This window comes from Scyliorhinus torazame, chromosome 5, assembly GCF_047496885.1.
Source record: "Scyliorhinus torazame isolate Kashiwa2021f chromosome 5, sScyTor2.1, whole genome shotgun sequence".
NCBI lineage: Eukaryota > Metazoa > Chordata > Chondrichthyes > Carcharhiniformes > Scyliorhinidae > Scyliorhinus > Scyliorhinus torazame.
In genome coordinates, this window is record NC_092711.1 from 101,087,221 (window position 1) to 101,107,455 (window position 20,235).

Genomic DNA, 20,235 nt, shown 5'->3' on the forward strand with positions numbered 1-20,235 from the left:
ATGAGGGAAGATGGGAGAGAAACTAGAGAAAGATGTGGGTTCAGGGCTCGGGAAAGGATGACATTTAGAGACAGTTTGGTCTGGTGGGCTCGTGGAAGGGAGGGAAGCAGCAGAGGCAGCTGATCGGATTTACTCAATCTCAGTCACAAAGAAGCTCCTCACACGTCTTGTTGAGGTGAGGATGGAAGAGACAGGGAAAGCGAGAGTACTTCAAAAGGAACTAATTTGTGTCAGAGATATTTAAAAAATTTCAGCACTCTGCGTATTTCACACAAATCTAATTTATTTGACTTTTAGCCAGAATATTAGCCCCTGTAAATGGGCTGGAGTTTGTTATCAGCAGAAAGAGACCCAAATGAACATGGTTCAGTCCTGAATGTGAGGAACAGCAAAATCCAATCACTGTGGTTACTTGTGGCCTCGTTGGTGTCTCAGGAGGTGGGATGAAGTGGTGAATCCTTTCCCACTCTCGGAGCAGGCGAACGGTCACTCGTCAGTGTGAACACGTTGATGGCGCATCAGATCTCCAGAATGTTTATAGCACTTTCTGCAATCTGGACATTGAAAAGGTCTCTCATCAGTGTGAACTCGTTGATGTCTCAGCAGGTGGGATGAAGTGGTGAATCCCTTCCCACACTCGGAGCAGGCGAATGGTCTCTCCCCAGTGTGAACTCGCTGGTGCTTCCGCAGGTCGGATGACTCAGTGAATCCCTTCCCACAGTTGGAGCAGGTGAATGGCCTCTCCCCAGTGTGAATTCGCTGGTGACTCAGCAGGTGGGATGACTTAGTGAATCCCTTCCCACACTCGGAGCAGGTGAATGGTCTCTCCCCAGTGTGAACTCGCTGGTGTGTGGACAGATTAGATGACTCAGTGAACCCCTTCCCACACTCGGAGCAGGTGAACGGTCTCTCCCCAGTGTGAATTCGCTGATGTACAGTGAGGTTAGATGATCGTCTGAACCCAGTCCCGCAGTGAGAGCACCTGAACGGTTTCTCATCAGTGTGAACACGTTGATGGCGTATCAGATCCCCAGAACCTTTGAAGCACTTCCCGCAGTCTGGACATTGAAATGGTCTCTCCCCAGTGTGAACTAGCTGGTGTCTCAGGAGTAGGGATGACTGAGTGAATCCTTTGCCACACTCTGAGCAGGTGAATGGTCTCTCCCCAGTGTGAACTCGCTGGTGCTTCTGCAGAGCAGATAACTGAGTGAATCCCTTGCCACACTTGGCGCAGGCAAATGGCCTCTCCCCAGTGTGAATTCGCTGATGTGCAGTGAGGTGCGATGATTTTCTAAACCCAGTCCCACAGTAAGAGCACCTAAACGGTCTCTCCCCAGTGTGAATTCGCTGGTGGCTAAGCAGGTCGGATGACTGAGTGAATCCCTTCCCACATTTGGAGCAGGTGAATGGTCTCTCCCCAGTGTGACTGCGTCGATGAGTTTCCAGCTGGGATGGGGAAGTGAATCCTTCCCCACAGTCTGCACATTTCCACGGTTTCTCCTCAGTGTGACTGCATTTGTGGCTTGTGAGGCCTGATGATCGAGCGAATCCTCGTCCACATACACAAATCATGTACGGTTTCTCCCCACTGTGAACGATGCTTTTTCCTTCCATGTTCAATGATATTCCGATGATATTCAGGATGTGATAAATTGAGGACTCTGTCAGATCCTGATGTGATGCTTGGTTTGAGTTTCCGAACTTTGAAGCCTCCCCTTCGAACACCCTGTGAAACTGATTTAAAAACAGAAAATAGGGAGTGAGAGAGAACCCACAAAAACACAAAGGCAGGTTGTGAAATTGAGCTGAATGAATCTGCTCACTTGTGGGGCCGGCACTGGGAAAAATGACCATGAAAACTGCTGGATTGTGATAAAAACCCAACTGGCCTCTTTGGGAGGAGAGAGAAAGAGGCGAAGAGGGATTTTGTATATCCAGAAGACATATTAAGAGAGTAGTTGGCAAAGCATATTCGACCTTGAGCTTCATAAATAGAAATATTGATACTGACACTGTGCTTTTGGTGGCACAGTGGTTAGCACCGCTACCTCACAGCGCCAGGGACCTGGGTTCAATTCCAGCCTTGGTGACTGTGTGGAGTTTGCAGTTTCTCCCCGTGTCTGCGTGGGTTTCCACCCGGTGCTCAAGTTTCCTCCAACAGTACAAAGAAGAGAAAGTTAGGTGGAATTGGTCTTGATAAATTGCCCGGTAGTGTCCAGGGATGTGCAGGTTCGGTGGGGCTATGGGGTTACAAAGACAGGGTCGGGGGGTGGGCCTAGGCAGGGTGCCCCTTCAGAGAATCGGTGCAGACTCGATGGGCCAAATGGCCTCCTTCTGCACTGTAGGAATTCTATGGTTCTAATTCTATTCTATGAATCTTTATAAAGCTCTGGTCACCACTCTTCAGGAAGGATGTGAAGGTTCTTGGAGAAGGTGCAGAGGAGATTTACCAGAATGGTTCCAGCAAAGGAGGTTGAGGGGGGATTTGATTCAGGGACACAAGATTACGCCAGGTTTCCATTGGGTGGACAAAGAAACTCTGTTTCCATTCACTGATCGTACAAGCACGAGGGAGACAGATTTAAAGTTTTGGGTAAAACCTGGATTGAACTATAAAAGATCCCGAGGGTTCTTGACAGGGTGGATGTGGAGAGAATGTTTCCTCTTGTGGGAGAATCTAGAATGAGGGCAAAATAAGGAGTCACCCATTTAAGATGAGATGAGGATTTTTTATTCTCTTGAGGGTTGTAAGATTTTGGAACTCACGTCCTTAAAAAGCAGTGGAGGCAGAGTCCTTGAATATTTTTAAGGCAGAGCGGGATAGATTCTTGATGAGTAAGGGGTGAAAGGTCATCAGGGGTAGGCAGGAATGTGGAGTTGAGGTTAGAATGAGATCTGCCACAATCTTATTGAATGCTGAGCAGGCTCGAGGGGCCGAGTGGCCTGTTCCTAGTTTGTATGTAAAAGGTACAGGAGATATGAGGTGATATGAGATATGTTTTCACACAGCGAGCGGCAATGACCTGAAACTTGCTGCCTATGAGGGAGTTTGAAAATAGATACACAAATCATTTGATTTCCAAAGGAAATTGGATAGACATTTGAGGGAAATAAACCTGCGAGGATACAGGGATAGAGCAGAAGAATGGCACTGACTGGATTGCTCCAGAGAGCTAGCATGGATTCAATGGGCCGAATGCCATTCTCTGTACCATCATGTCTCTGACATTTTTGTACAGGCTAGTTTTGTAATTTAACCCCGGGGGGTTCAGATATCACTCAGGTAAATCTGTGCTACACTCCCTCCGAGGCCATTCTATCCTTCCTCAGGTTTGTTGCCCTGAACTGAACACAGTTCTCCAGGTTTGGTCTAACCAGGGTTTGTGAATCTCGGGGCTTTTCCAGTCACACTGAGACCTGAAATCTTCCCTCACAGACAGAACAGACAAATCTTTTACCTTCCACACCCAGATACTGTTGCTATTCAGGTTCTGGTTAATCGAGTGACTCGGTCAGATCGCGATGTGACGTTTGGTTTGCTTTTCCCATCTGTTAAACCACCATCCTGTAAATTTACAGAAATCTCACTGTCAGTTTAGGATAGAAATTCATAACATTCTCTCCTCACCAACTTTGATTAAATGTATTCTTGGAGGTTTGGTCACATGACCTGTCCCCATCCCCCAGCCATTAATCGGTCAACACATCCATCCTTGTGACATGCTGCCTTCCTCGGCCAATTGGGAAGCAAAAGGATTCGCTACCTTACAGGACAGTGATTGTCAGCCAAATAACCTTTACCCCATTTTCAATATTTTTATATCCACTGAAGAGAAATGTTCAAAGAAAATTACATTAAAATCTTCTTTACTGTCAGAATGATTTCCCAGACACGATTCTCACCAAGACAGAAGGTTAAATTTGAATTCATTTAAAGTCTATTGAAGACCCTGAAACAATTGTTGGTTGTTGCAAAGACCCATCTGGTTCACTCATGTCCTTCAGTGAAGGAAATCTTCTATCCTTACCTGAACTGCCATACATGTGACTCCAGATCCACAGTCAGCTGGTTGACCCTTAAAATTCCCTGAGATACACTCAGTTGAAGGGCAATTAGGGATGGGCAGTGAATGCTGGCCCAACCAGCGACACCCGCATCCCGTGAATGAATAGAAAAGGAAATCTGTCATCCTTACCTGGTCTGGACGACACGATTCCAAACCACAGCAATGTGGTTGACTCTTTAAATGCCCTCCGAGATGGCCGAGCAAGCCACTCGGCTTAAGGGAAATTAGGGATGGGCAATAAATGTTGGCCCAGCCAGTGACTCCCACAATTCAATAAAATAAAATCCTGGAGACTCCAGTCAGTCAATCCGGGAGAGTTGGCATCCGGTCCAGGCTCGCAGCGCATGCGCCCTGCGGCACCTTGTCCTCTGTAAAGATGGCGGCTGGTAACCCGGGCCTGTCACCGGTCAGCTCTCACTCTATTCGGTGCTGTTTAAGTCGGGACCGTTAACATTTTACTCGGGAGTTGAAGCCTCCCGGCTCACTCTGAAGCTTCTACTGCTCCCAGGCCACCCACCGGCTCCATTCCTGAAAGTCGCTCGATTGTTGCTTCCCTGCTCCTCGCACCGTCAGCGACAATCTGAACTGTGCATGCGCCGATCACAGCCCGAACACCGCATGCTCCAGTCAGAGCCGGACTCTGTGCATGTGCGAGAAGCTTCTGTCATGTGGATAGAGCACATTCTCAGCTGCTACACACATTGGGTAATAAACCCACTATTGAAATGGATATGTTTGATTTAAATTATGCTTTGCGAACTGATTACGATTAGTAACATTGGGCCAAGGCAACACCCACATCCCAAGAACAAATAAAGGAAAGCTGGCAGTTAGAAAGGCAAATGCAATGTTCGCATTCATTTCAAGAGAGGTACAATACAAGATGAATGGGGATGAGAAACATATCAGCCATGATCGAATGGCAGAGCAAACTCGAAAACTCGATGGGCTGAATGGCCTAATTCTGCTTCTCTATCTTTTTTTTTTAATGAGGGAATCTCATCAAAACATTTGTAAAATAATTGTTGGAATCCACCCCAGATCTAGATACAGATCAATTTATTCTTGGAGGAGACTTCAATTGTGTTCTGGATTCTAAATGGACTGGTCCAAGCTGATTCAACCACAACAAAAACATGAAAAAGGAATGAAACCAGACGGACCACCCGGCATCGACCCAGGCACCAGAAACGACAACGGCAAACCCAGCAAAAGATTTTTAAAAACTGTTCCCATCAGTAGATTGTAAAAGAATTACTTGACACAGATTTAAGATTGCGAGCAAGATCTACAGGGGAGATAGGAGGTATCTGTGAGTGATAATGATATGGAACTCAATGCTTACACACAAAGGTCGATAATCTCCAGGTCCTGGTAACTCGAACAGTGGTGTTAGAATTTGATGTGAGGATTGGTTGTGGGTTTCTTGTCTGTGAATCCCTTTCTAAGCCCCTGTTAAAGAAGTTTACAAAGGCATCACTGTCAGCCCAGAAATGAAATTCAGGAAGATAAATATTTCTCCTGGTTTGAATTTGCTGAGTGTAAATCCTCCCCTACTAATCCCCTGTAAAAGGAGTTTCCAAAATTAATCATCGTTAGTCCGTCATTTAATTTCATTTCACATGGGACAGAACATCTGATAAGACAGTGAAATCCGGAGAGCAGGATTTTCTTCCTTTTCTTTAACAGCCTCCCCGAACAGGCGCCGGAATGTGGCGACTAGGGGCTTTTCACAGTAACTTCATTTGAAGCCTACTTGTGACAATAAGCGATTTTCATTTCATTCATTTTCATCTCTGCCACCACTTCGCATCATCAATAAGACATTGGGAATCAAAGACTAATGCAGTTTGATGGACAGGTTGTCTCCATTCTGAACAATGGGGAACAAGCTCCTCCCACTCATTGAAACATCGCACCCGACAAACACGGCAAATGCGCATGCGCCCTGATGCACATCCAATAAAGATGGCGGCCATTAACCCGAGCCGAAGATGAGGAGCTGCAGCTCCGCTCGGTACAAACGGGGTCCCGTAAACCTTTCCGAGGTTTGCGATTGCAACAATTTTACACAACGTTTCCGCCCGCCCGCGCGATCTCTCGCTCCCTCCATATTGTTAAACGACTCTTACCAATTTCCGATCTAAAAAAGACTTCCTTCTCCATCGCCATTACCCACACTGCGCATGCTTCAATCACAGCGGGCCCGCCCCTCATTCACTCCGATTGGTTGGGAGGACTCGCTGCCCCCGGTCTGTCGTCCAGTCCCGCCCTCCTCTTCCTATTGGTCCGGAGCTGCCGTCAATCACCTGGGCATTGTGAAGCAGATTTCAGGCTGACTCGCTGATTGTTCAATAATCATAGAGGTACAATCATAGAATTTACAGTGCAGCAGGAGGCCATTCGGCCCATCGATTCTGCACCGGCTCTTGGAAAGAGCACCCTACTTAAGCCCACCCTATCGCTGTAACCCATCAACCCCATCTAACGTAAGGGCAATTTAGCATGGCCAATCCACCAAACCTGCGCATCTTTGGACTGTGGGAGGAAACCGGAGCACCCGGAGGAAACCCACGCAGACACGGGGAGAACTGGCAGACTCCGCACAGGCAGTGACACTTTTGTTGGGACTTGCTGATTTTGGTCTTTTAATTTGACTGGACCACATGCTTGGGGAGAGCAAGAGAGGAAAGAAGGTTCAATAGAAACTAGAATGGTCTGTTGTGAATTTCTACCCTATTCTTCCAGTGATCATTTTTGTAAACTTCTTTTTCAGGCATTAGAACGGGAGGATCGGCAGCTGGGCAACTCGAACCAAATATAACATCAAGATCTGACAGTCACTCAATTCATTAGGATCTAAACATCACAAACTGTCAATGTGCTTGTCTGTTCTGACTGTGGGAAGAGATTTGAAACATCAGTGTGACTGGAAAAGCCCCGAGACACACACACCTGAGTGAGAGTGTTCCAGTGAACTGACTGTGGAAAGAGCTTTAACCAGTTACACAGCCTGAAAGATCATCTTGTTTCCTCTTGTGGGAGAGTCTGAGACCAGAGGGCATAATCTCAGAGTAAGGGATCTCAAATTTAGGACAGAGATTAGGAGACATTTCTTCCATCAGAGGGTAGTGAATCTGTGGAATTCTTCAGCTGTGAAATCAATCTGTCTCTGGAGTTAACCATAAAAAGGCAAAGGTGAAGGTGTCTTGACCCGGACGGGCCGCTTGGTGGCGCAGTGGTGCTTTCACTGAGGGGCCATGAGTTCAGACACATCCCAGACAGGTCTGGTGAGAAATATCTGTCTGGGAAAGGGGAGATAACTGTATAATCGGGAAAATGGAGCGGTGCCGATGGACCTCAGAGAAAGGAGTTCTGATTAGTCTTATTTTCTTGATTTTTCATTCAATTTCAGAGAAAATATTACACAAAAGTTTATTTTGATGTTTACAAAAGGAAACATAACAATTGAGGGTCACAGTGAGAACAAAACACATGCCCTCTGAGCTGCCAACTGTATGTACAACTGTAACACAAGAGAGAACAGGAGCTCAGCATAAAGGGAAGGCAACAGTTGTGAATAAGTACGAGAAACATTACTTATTTAGACATGACATTGAGAGAAATTACTGGCTACAATTACATTACAGCCAAAATTATCTCGTACATTTTAAACTGAAAAACAGAAATACTGTCGATGATTGTCTCAGTTACAGATGCAGAATAATAAACTGAGAGAATTTTGCTGTTAGAGTCACCAAGAGGAGATATTGTATTTGTGTCACACACAGATCATAATAAACAGCTGAGGAAAGTCTACAGTGCCCGAAAGTCAACCGATCACTTGATCTGTAAAAGAGAGAGAAAATGTTGAAGCAGATGTCTATGATCGGGAACATTGATGTTAGAGTTTTTAATCAATCAAACATTTATAGATTTTTTTAAACGGCTTCTGTCAGTTTGAAGTGTGAGTGGATTGAATCTTCTCACCTTCACCAGAGTGACTGCAGCGCTGTAGGAAATGCTCAGGAAGAACAGGGTGATGAATGTGGAAGCGGTTGTCCAGATGTTCCCGTTATCATCCTCATAGTCTTCAGTCCAGGTGTGGTCTGTGGTATCTATGAGGATAAAGCTAAATAAATATAATCAGACTGTTTATTAATCATGGATATATTTTTAATATTCTCGTTTCATTTTCTCCCGCTGCTAATTCATTCTTTAATATATTTATCATTGCATATCTACTGTTGAGTTTGTGACACTCAGAAATCGATCTGTGTAACTTAATTTTTCTAATTAAGGGGCAATTTGGCGTGGCCAATCCACCTACCCTGCACAACTTTGGGTTGTGGGGGTGAGACCCATAGGTCACAGGGAGAATGTGCAAACTCCACTGGTACAGAGACCCAGGGGTGGGATCAAACCCAGGTCCTTAGCACTGTGAGGCAGCAGTGCTAACCATTGCATCACCGTGCCGCCCTTGCCTGACGTTTGTGTTTGTTCTTTAGCTTTTGTGTCTGTGTAGATGCAAAATTCGTGTTTCTTTACATTTCTTTTGTGTGTCCGATGTCTTTATAAGTGTCATTGTGTGTGTTAATGTGTCAATGAGTGTTGATCTGTGTATTTGTGTGTCAGCGCCTGTCTGTGAACTTTGTTTATCTTCTGTCAATGTGTAGATATGAGTGTTTTATTGTGTGTGTTGAAGTCTATGTTTATATATTAATGCCTGTGTTAATATAAGTTTATACTTCCCTGCCCAGTAATAAAAGTGTTAATGTGTCTTTATACGTTCAACATGCATGTCAGTGTCTTAATGTTTGTGTCTGGATAAGTGCGTTTGTGTGTTTGTTGATGTGTGTATTTCATCATAGAATCATCATCGTATAATCCCTACTCTGCTGGACGAGGCTATTCGGCCCATTGAGTCTGCACCGACCTACCAAAAGAGCACTCTACCTGAACGCATGCTCCTGCCCTAACCCCAGAACCTCGTAACCCCACCAAATGTTGTGGGCACTAAGGGATAATATAGCATGGCCAATCCACCTAACCTGCACATATTTAGTTTGCGGGAGGAAACCGGAACATGCGAGGAAACAGGAATAGACACGGGAAAACGTGGAAACTCCACACAGACAATAACTAAAGGCTGGAATTGAATCCGGATTTCTGGCGCTGTGAGGCAGCAGTGCTATTTATGCATTGATGATTGTTTATAACTACCTATTGATGTGTATTGATGCCTCTATGTGCACTAATGTATGTTTGTGCTAGCATGTGTATGAGTATGCTAATATGTGACCACGTGTGCCCATAAGTGTGTTAGTGTGGATTATTGACTCTGTTTGAATGGAAAAAATTGTGTCATCGTGAAATTCTGCGAATGTACATGTTATTGGTTACATTTGTGTTTCATATTCTTCTGTCAGCTTGCTTGTCTCGTTTCATATGTTTGTGTGTCAGTGTGGACATGTGGTTGTATGTGTCTGTTTGTATACATTTGTGTAGCCGCTTGTGTGTGTGGATTAGTGTGTGTATGTGTATTTGCACGTGTGTCAGTGTGTGTATAAACGTGTGCTTTTTTGTGTTTATGTGCATGTTTGTGAATTTTTGCGCACGTTTGCGTGTGTTTTTGTGTCAAAATATGTGTGGTTCGTTGTGCCTGGGTGTATGTTTATGCAGGTGTTTCTATGTTTGTGTCTATGTGTGTGTTTGTGTCTACGTGTGAGCGTGTGTATGTTTGTGGGTCTGTGCATGTGTCTGTAGTGTTTGTGTCTGTTTGTCTGTGTATTTGTATCAGCTGCCTGTAGCTTGGCCAGTTGTGGGTATTATTGGTACCAATGTAGAATATGTTGAACTTTCTGCTTATAAATGTGTTTTCTGTGAGATGCAAGCTGACATAAGAACATAAGAACTAGGAGCAGGAATAGGCCACCTGGCCCCTCGAGCCTGCTCCACCATTCAATGAGATCATGGCTGATCTTTTGTGGACTCAGCTCCACTTTCCGGCCCGAACACCATAATCCTTAATCCCTTTATTCTTCAAGAAACTATCTATCTTTATCTTAAAAACATTTAATGAAGGAGCCTCTATTGCTTCACTGGGCAAGGAATTCCATAGATTCACAACCCTTTGGGTGAAGAAGTTCCTCCTAAACTCAGTCCTAAATCTACTTCCCTTTATTTTGAGGCTATGCCCCCTAGTTCTGCTTTCACCCGCCAGTGGAAACAACCTGCCCGCATCTATCCTATCTATTCCCTTCATAATCTTATATGTTTCTATAAGATCCCCCCTCATCCTTCTAAATTCCAACGAGTACAGTCCCAGTCTACTCAACCTCTCCTCGTAATCCAACCCCTTCAGCTCTGGGATTAACCTAGTGAATCTCCTCTGCACACCCTCCAGTGCCAGTACGTCCTTTCTCAAGTAAGGAGACCAAAACTGAACACAATACTCCAGGTGTGGCCTCACTAACACCTTTTACAATTGCAGCAGAACCTCCCTAGTCTTAAACTCCATCCCTCTAGCAATGAAGGACAAAATTCCATTTGCCTTCTTAATCACCTGTTGCACCTGAAAACCAACTTTCTGCGACTCATGCACTAGCACACCCAGGTCTCTCTGCACAGCAGCATGTTTTAATATTTTATCATTTAAATAATAATCCCTTTTGCTGTTATTCCTACCAAAATGGATAACCTCACATTTGTCAACATTGTATTCCATCTGCCAGACCCTAGCCCATTCACTTAGCCTATCCAAATCCCTCTGCAGAGTTCCAGTATCCTCTGCACTTTTTACTTTACCACTTATCTTAGTGTCGTCTGCAAACTTGGACACATTGCCCTTGGTCCCCAACTCCAAATCATCTATGTAAATTGTGAACAGTTGTGGGCCCAACACTGATCCCTGAGGGACACCACTAGCTACTGCCAACCAGAGAAACACCCATTAATCCCCACTCTTTGCTTTCTATTAATTAACCAATCCTCTATCCATGCTACTACTTTCCCCTTAATGCCATGCATCTTTATCTTATGCAACAACCTTTTGTGCGGCACCTTGTCAAAGGCTTTCTGGAAATCCAGATATACCGCATCCATTGGCTCCCCGTTATCTACCGCACTGTTAATGTCCTCAAAAAATTCCACTAACTTAGTTAGGCACGACCTGCCCTTGACGAATGTGATATAAAATAGTTACTTTAGAGATATTAGTTAATGTAATGTAGAAATAAGCCACTTTGATTCTGGCAAGTAGAGACAAAGGATCTTAGACCGCATGGAAAAAAGCAGGAAGAGGTGTGTCTATGAGAGTGATGCTGAATTGATAGGGGCCGGAGAAAGGGATTGGAAGTGAGCCGATCAGAATAGATCAAACAAGTCAGGAGGGACATAGGATGACCTATGGGTGTCGAGTATGTGAAACTTGATGCCATTTGAATGTATCAGTACTGATCTCTTTGTCTGGGACATTCACTTAGTCCCGGAGCTGCAGAGAGCAACATGTTATCTGTATCACTGTGGACTAAGTTTAGCTTGCAAGCTGAATAAAATAACTAATGTTATACTTGCAAATCCATCTCGACTTTTATTGAGGCCAGACTGACGGATAAAGAAATTTGGGATTCAACATTTGGTGCCGAAAACCGGGATTTCTCAGGGCGATCCTGGTCCAACTGCGAAATCAGAATTAGACTGATTATGAACAGGAGGATGGGGAACAAGGGGCCCTCAATGTAGAACTGGAAAATGACCGCGCATTGATTGTTCCCCTCTTCTTATCGTCTAATTAGTCTGGTCACTCGCGGTTGGCACACGAAAGACCGCCTCGACGAAATCGCAGGTCAGTCTGGGGATTAGCAATTTAATTGATGGGATTTCATATTGTTGATTCGGCTTGGGTTAGGGTTTTGGGTTGATGTGACATCTCAAATGATGATTCAATTCCAAGTATAAGGGTTCAGAGGCTGATGGGACTTCAGTAGTGAAGGTTCAGTCTATGATATGGGTTCAGGGGCTGGTGGGACTTCAGTAGTGAAGGTTCAGTCCAGTATAACTGTTTTTAAATCTGAAGATGGTTCAACTCTATGTGTGTTTTAAATATATAGTTGATTAAGCTAAAATTGTCTCCTTGGACTGTATTGGCGAAAAACGCAGTTCCGAGGACTAGTTGAGATTGTGGGGAATGCTGCATATTGGTTGAAGCAGAAGTCTCTCAAAGGGTTAACAGCAGCAGGCAAAATCAAAAGACAGACAGTGCTTCTCACTCAGGCTTTGAGATAACAGAAGCAGCCTGTAGTGTAATCGGATACCTTTCCTTTGAGTCAGTGAACACCAGCAAAGTTACGTTTTGAATTAATTAAAGGAAACCAGTGGGTTTCTCCACCTCTTTGATAAAAGTTATTATTTTCGAAAGCAATTGATTGAAATTGCCAGAATCTTAAGTTTTACTTACTTGAAATAACGTTTATCTCATTTTATCAGATTAATAGAAACTTAAAGGAGGTCACGGACAGCATTTAAAAAAAAAGTGTAAATCTGGAGATGATAGTTGATTTTGCCAACACTTATGTGAATGTAAAAGGAAAAAAAAACTTGTTAAAAGAAAAATTGTTAAGATAAAGAAATAATTAAGTTGTAAATGTTATACAAGTTTGTGTTAAGCAAATTGTAAATTTGGTTCTGAGTTGAGATCAGAGCTAAGCTTGCAAGTTGCAGTAATTCAATTTGAATTTTCAAACATTTTTAAGTTTTAAAAAAAAGCGCAAGTAGAGACAGGAAAGACACGGGTCAAACAAGAGATGAGCTACGTAGTTCAATGGCTGGCCTTGAATTGACAGAAAAAGAAAAATTCAATAATTTGGAAAAGTCAGTAAAAGTTCCGTCTGCACCCATAGCATGGTCTGTGCTCATTCCAGAACCACCAGAGTACAATAATATATACCCAGTCATTGCTCCCCAGATTCCAAATATGCCAGAAACTCAAGCCCTTTTGGATGATAGTGTGGGTGATAGTGTGGGTCCTGATTTACCAACTTCACGACCAGAAGAGCAAAAGGAACTCTGTCCCACAAGCCCAGTTAGCTCTAGGACAAGATCTCGGACAGCGAGAGAGGGGCTTGACCCTCACCAGAAACAATTAAGCATATCACCTAAGTCTCTCCAAACTAAGGAGAAACCACAAGATTCGGGAACAAAGGAAGCTGAAACAACTTCTTTTGAAGAGAAAGAACTCCCCCTAGTGACAGGGAGAGACGTTGAAGTCTTGGAACAACCAGGGGAAATAGCTAGAGTGCCCCCTGGTGACATTCGGAGACAGTTACCGATTAGGAAGATGCGAAACCCCGACGCAGTGACTGCGGGAGCGAACCCCACGATAGTCGTTTACTTCCCATGGACACCCAGTGAGATGATAGCTATTATGTCTACAATCCCAGATCGAAAAAAATCTCCTGCTGCCTTCATGGATTCCTTGAGGACTACCATCTCAATTTATCAAGCTGATTTAAGGGACCTCTGGGCCCTAGTCCAGCAGATTTTAACCCCAGCAGAGTACCGCAATTATCTTAACCACCTGAATTATGCAAGTCATGCCGCACTTCAGCAGGCCTATGCGTTAGACGACGATAGAAGGACACAGATCTTGAATGCGTTGAATAGCACATTTCAAAGGCCCATAAATCTTTCTGTTATCTTAGACCTAAAACCTAAGAAGACTGAGGAATTTCTGGAGCGTTTTAATGAAATCTACCGTGGGCAGTCAGGTGATTTGCTCTATCAAAATGGTCAGAATTCCCCTCAATATTGTGCTATGTTAATGCATTGCCTACCACCTTCTGTGGTTACTGCTGTGAAATGTAATAACATGAATTGGACAGAGAATGACCCTTCCCAGATGGCAAGGGCAGTCAGATTTTATTGGAAGGAGGGTGTAGGCCAAGAAGGAGGCTCAGTTACAAAGGTTAAGACTGAGTATGTAATGAAAAAGGATGATTGGCGATCCCAACAAGCGGCAGAAATGGTAGTTTATCAGCAGGAGCCCCAATATTGTGACTTTGGGTGGGTGGATCAGCGAGGAGGATGATACCAAACCCACCCAAAGGGACCCTCACCCCCTTTTTATGGCCCACCGAACGAATCAACAGCTCTACAACCGCAGCCCCCTCTGAGGGGCCATTGGTCTACTGGAAGAAGACGACAGGGCAGAAATAGAGGGAGCAATGCATGTTTTAATTGCGGCCGTGTAGATCACTGGCAACAGGAATGCCCCTTTAAAAGACAGGCAGTAGAAGGAGATTATCCGACCCAAAGGAGAGGGTACCCACCAAGGGGAGGACAGACGAGATACACTGACTTCTCCCAGGAAAACCCTTTCCCAACACAGGATTGACTAGCTAATTTAGCCATAAGGACTCTCCAATCGGACAGGGAACCTATTATCTCTCTGCAGATAGGAGATCAACATCACTCATTTGTAATCGACACCGGGGCAGCCATGTCTTCTGTGCAATCAGCACTTAAATTACCATTATCCGACCACACGCAGCAATTGTCAGGGTTCCAAGGACAGGTGTGTGAGTATCCTATTTCTGAACCTGTGACAGTCACTTACGAGAATAAGTCTGCAGAGCATCAGTTTGTAGTGACTACTGGATTGGACTGTAACTTGTTGGCCCGAGATTTACTGTGTATCTTCCAGCTACAGCTAGAATGCGGAGATGAGGGGGTAACGGTTACATCATGGAGGATGAGACAACAGTGCTATATTTCTATCACCCCCCAGTGGTGGACGTTAGACATTGAACAGTCACTGCATCACGTTACCCTGGCCTATGACAGAACTGGACGAAACAGGGAGTTGGAGGACAAATACCGGCCATTACTTGAGACCGAATGGCCAGTCAAGGTTACAGCCACAGTCACGGGAAAAGAAGGTACAGCCGATTTTGTTACAATATCACCACATTTATGGCCACAGTCAGCTTCAGTAAGCCTTCATATTACACGTCAGGTCCATGACCAGTACCATGCCAGGGATATGGGGCGAACGGTCAGGAGGGCAGTGGATCATTCGGATCCAACAGAGTACGCACTTCAAGTCATGCCGGACGGCACTACCAAAAAAAATTTTGAGGTCCCTGAAACAATTAACACTCGACTGCAGCATCACAGGGGACATGATGTGTTGGAATATGTCAATCCACAGGTCTGGGCGGAATACCCATCACAAGTGGGAAAGACAAATGTTACACCTATTAAGGTGATGATTAAGGATCATGTAAAGCTACCTTCCATTCGACAATACCCCCTGAAATCTCAAGCTGCTCCATCAATAGATAAATTAATTCAAGAGCTGTTGAAACAGGGTATTTTGGTCCCTTGCCAATCAGAATGTAACACCCCCATACTTGCTGTGCCTAAACCAGCCAAACCAGACCAGTACCGATTAGTACAGGATTTACATTCAATCAATGCCATTGCATAGCCGTTACATGCTCTCACCCTCCAACAGGATATTACGGTGTATAGCTCCCACTCGGTCATCGCACTACTGAGGCAACTGCAGACTCAGCACCATACCGCAGCTCGTCAGAATAGGTATGAGATATACCTTTTGAACAATCCACGTCTGACATTTAACCACTGTACCACTATCAATCCAGCCTGTTTTCTTAGTGGTCCCCCTGTCCATGAAGACGCACCTGGCCACGACTGTTTAGCCTTGATTCAGGAAACTACCACAATAAGGGGCAATTTGAGTGACATTTCGTCAGAACAACCTGACATGATTATGTGTGGTCAAATATCCCACCGGGGTTTAGTTATTGACCTACTGCAGGCCTTCCTTATGCCCGCGCAGATTTCCGTTATTAAATGCGCTGCCCACACGAATGATACAACCCCAGTTGACGTTGGTAATGAACGAGCCGATTGTGCAGCGCGAACAGCCGCGCAAATTCAGCAAGTGATGGTGCCTAAGATGTTAAGTCAGACTAAACAACCTACTATAAATATGTCTGCTTCTGACAAGTCAATGCCAACCATCCAAGACGTCATAAGGTTACAGGAGGACGCTCCTGAGAGTGATAAACAAATGTGGAAACGGTTAGGTTGTACATATGATTCTGTTTCCTCTTTATGGACCACGCCTGCACATCAGACTTGTATGTCTGATGTGCTGGCTTTATGGGTCATTGAATGTGTACACTTTGCAACTCATTGTGGGGCTCGAGGGACTAGTGATTTGTTGCTGGACACTTGGTGGCACCCTGAAATGCAGGGGTTGGCCCAAAGTATCAGTAATCGGTGTTTGATTTGTCAGCAATATAACACCGGAAAAGGTATCCCTTATGGGATGGGGCAAACCCCGTTGCCCAGTGGTCCCTTTGAGACGCTCCAAATGGATTACATTGAGTTGGAAAGGTGTCAATGTTATAAATATGTTTTGGTCATTGTGGATGTGTTCAGCGGATGGGTCGAGGCGTATCCGACTATCGATAATAAAGCTGCTACTGTGGTTAAAGTCTTGATGAGGGAAATCATTCCCCGGTACGGTATACCAGCTCAGTTAAGTTCTGATAATGGGCCTCATTTTATTGGACAAATTAACAAGGAGTTTTGCTCCCAGTTGGGCATACGCCAGCAGTTACACTGTGCTTACAGACCGCAGGCGGCCAGGTTGGTGGAGAGACACAATCAGACCCTCAAAACTAAATTGGCAAAATTAAGAGCAGACACGGGACTGACATGGCTTAAGTTGCTCCCCGTTGCCCTCTTCCAGCTGCGGGTTACACCTGCGGGACCAGCCCGGCTCTCTCCCGCCGAGATTCTTTATGGCAGGCCTCTTAGAACTCCTTGGAGCCTGCAGGTTCCCAGACTGGTTCAGTTTCATCAGATGACTGAAGAGATGACCACCAATGTTCTAGCCCTCACGCAAGTGCTCAAGGAACTCCATGGCCAGGTCCGCGCGGCTCACCAGCCATCGCCCCCAGTACCTAGCTCACTTTCAGTCCAGCCCGGTAGTTATGTCATGGTCAAAAAATTGGACTAGGAAGGGGTCGGAGCCGCGATGGGACGGGCCCTTCCAAGTTCTCCTTACCACCCCCACAGCAGTTAAAGTGGAGGGGCGAAGTGCTTGGGTCCACCTACATCACTGTAAATTGAGACCATCTCCACTACTGTAAAAGGTCGGATACTAACCTGCCTCCCTTCTCCAGTGCTATTTTACAGGTGTGGAGCATGATGGAGTGGCTACGCATCGTCTGTATGATATTTGGCCTCACTCCGCTTGGCGTGTTATTGGCGATGGACATGGAAAAGGGGAATATTATGTATCTGTGTAGCCCCAACCAATCTACAAGGATACATCACCTCTGCAAAGGTGATGTTCTTCGCTGCCCCCATATACGAGGACATGGTATCGACTCATGGAAGGTCATCAAAGTTAAGGAGAATGCAGGAGTCATGAAGCAGTTGCACCGGTCCCGGCGATGGGAAGGGAACATTATATGGACATTGCCTTGTTTTTGGAATACATGTAAATTCGATTTTGGATGTGTTAAGAGTGGTGCAATAAAGGTAAAATCTGGCTGTCCGAAGAGCGTAGGAAGAGGCTGTGAGAAAGTGAAAGGGACTAGAGAGAGGATGGGGCGTATGAGAAGGGAAGTACAGCTAGAACGTAGGTTACCGGGAGATACACTTAAGTTAATTAAAGGCCAAACTGAGGAAAACCCGGGTAGTAAACCTTGGGAGCCCTCGGGGCAATAACCAAGGAGTTGTCTCAGCTACGGTTGTTTGCAATGCAGAACCGGTATGCTCTTGACTATCTTCTGGCCCGTGAGGGTGGGGTATGTGCCATAGTGCAGGGCAAGTGTATCATGGGAGTTCAAGACTTGACCGCTAACATCACTAAATTTATGGATCGCATATGGGATCACTTGGACGGGATGCAGGATCCTGGCTCTTGGGGTAACTGGGGATTTGGAGGTTGGAAGGACTGGTTGATAAATATGGCCATGTATCTAGTGGTAGCTATCGGCTGCATCTTTGTGGGCCTGGCCATCCTTAAATGTGTGATGGGTAGAATGCGGGATGCACTGGATCAGATCACCACCCCCAAAAATGTAACTGTTAAAATCCATGAGGGTGAAGCAGATGAAGGGGGGCGAAGACAGGAATTGGAAATGCAGCGACGGATCTTTTTAGATGGGGAACCGGAGCTATGGATTGGATAGTCCGGTTATCATGGAATGATAAAAGGAGGGAATGACGAATGTGATATAAAATAGTTACTTTAGAGATATTAGTTAATGTAATGTAGAAATAAGCCACTTTGATTCTGGCAAGTAGAGACAAAGGATCTTAGACCGCATGGAAAAAAGCAGGAAGAGGTGTGTCTATGAGAGTGATGCTGAATTGATAGGGGCCGGAGAAAGGGATTGGAAGTGAGCCAATCAGAATAGATCAAACAAGTCAGGAGGGACATAGGATGACCTATGGGTGTCGAGTATGTGAAACTTGATGCCATTTGAATGTATCAGTACTGATCTCTTTGTCTGGGACATTCACTTAGTCCCGGAGCTGCAGAGAGCAACATGTTATCTGTATCACTGTGGACTAAGTTTAGCTTGCAAGTTGAATAAAATAACTAATGTTATACTTGCAAATCCATCTCGACTTTTATTGAGGCCAGACTGACGGATAAAGAAATTTGGGATTCAACACCCTTTATGAACCCATGCTGCGTCTGTCCAATGGGACAATTTCCATCCAGATGCCTCGCTATTTCTTCCTTGATGATAGATTCCAGCATCTTCCCTACTACCGAAGTTAAGCTCACTGGCCTATACTTACCCGTTTTCTGCCTACCCCCTTTTTTAAACAGTGGTGTCACGTTTGCTAATTTCCAATCCGCCGGGACCACCCCAGAGTCTAGTGAATTTTGGTAAATTATCACTAGTGCATTTGCAATTTCCCTAGCCATCTCTTTTAGCACTCTGGGATGCATTCCATCCGGTCCAGGAGACTTGTCTACCTTTAGCCCCATTAGCTTGCCCATCACTACTTCCTTGGTGATATCAATCCTCTCAAGGTCCTCACCTGTCATAGCCTCATTTCCATCAGTCACTGGCATGTTATTTGTGTCTTCCACTGTGAAGACCGACCCAAAAAACCTGTTCAGTTCCTCAGCCATTTCCTCATCTTCCATTATTAAATCTCCCTTCTCATCCTCTAAAGGACCAATATTTACCTTAGCCACTCTTTTTTGTTTTATGTATTTGTAGAAACTTTTACTATCTGTTTTTATATTCTGAGCAAGTTTACTCTCATAATCTATCTTACTCTTCTTTATAGCTTTTTTAGTAGCTTTCTGTTGCCCCCTAAAGATTTCCCAGTCCTCTAGTCTCCCACTGATCTTTGCTACTTTGTATGTTTTTTCCTTCAATTTGATACTCTCCCTTATTTCCTTAGATACCCACGGTCGATTTTCCCTCTTTTTACCGTCCTTCCTTTTTGTTGGTATAAACCTTTGCTGGGCACTGTGAAAAATCACTTGGAAGGTTCTCCACTGTTCCTCAACTGTTTCACCATAAAGTCTTTGCTCCCAGTCTACCTTAGCTAGTTCTTCTCTCATCCCATTGTAATCTCCTTTGTTTAAGCATAAAATACTAGGGCTTGATTTTACCTTCTCACCCTCCATCTGTATTTTAAATTCCACCATATTGTGATCGCTCCTTCCGAGAGGACCCCTAACTATGAGATCCTGAATCAATCCTGTCTCATTACACAGGACCAGGTCTAGGACCGCTTGTTCCCTTGTAGGTTCCATTACATACTGTTCGTGGAAACTATCGCGGATACATTCTATAAACTCCTACTCAAGGCTGCCTTGACCGACCTGGTTAAACCAATCAACATGTAGATTAAAATCCCCCATGACAACTGCTGTACCATTTCTACATGCATCTGTTATTTCTTTGTTTATTGCCTGCCCCACCATCATGTTACTATTTGGTGGCCTATAGATTACTCCTATCAGTGACTTTTTTGCCTTACTATTCCTGATTTCCACCCAAATGGATTCAACCTTATCCTCCATAGCACCGATGTCATCCCTTACTGTTGCCCGGATGTCATCCTTAAATAACAGAGCTACACCACCTCC

The 20,235-nt window shown here is 44.8% G+C and overlaps 1 protein-coding gene and 1 long non-coding RNA gene across 4 annotated transcripts; one reads left to right on the forward strand and one right to left on the reverse strand.

The window, feature by feature from the left end:
* Positions 1-265: 265 nt before the first annotated feature.
* Positions 266-6,265, reverse strand: LOC140419218 (uncharacterized). 3 transcript variants are annotated; one of them, XM_072503005.1, is made up of 4 exons: positions 6,200-6,265; positions 5,413-5,519; positions 3,459-3,565; positions 266-1,734 (listed from the first exon to the last, which is right to left on the reverse strand). In XM_072503005.1, exon 4 carries the CDS (start codon positions 1,612-1,614, stop codon positions 487-489), a length of 1,128 nt encoding a protein of 375 aa, XP_072359106.1. In that variant the 5' UTR covers positions 1,615-1,734; positions 3,459-3,565; positions 5,413-5,519; positions 6,200-6,265; the 3' UTR covers positions 266-486. The 3 variants fall into 3 exon arrangements, with proteins under 3 accessions (XP_072359106.1, XP_072359107.1, XP_072359108.1); XM_072503006.1 differs by lacking the exon at positions 5,413-5,519 and having other exon boundaries at positions 6,200-6,255; XM_072503007.1 differs by lacking the exons at positions 3,459-3,565; positions 5,413-5,519 and having other exon boundaries at positions 6,200-6,235.
* On the forward strand, positions 6,017-8,861 carry LOC140419222 (uncharacterized). The gene is made up of 2 exons (XR_011945618.1): positions 6,017-6,115; positions 6,844-8,861. It is a non-coding gene; the product is annotated as an uncharacterized lncRNA (long non-coding RNA).
* Positions 8,862-20,235: the final 11,374 nt, after the last annotated feature.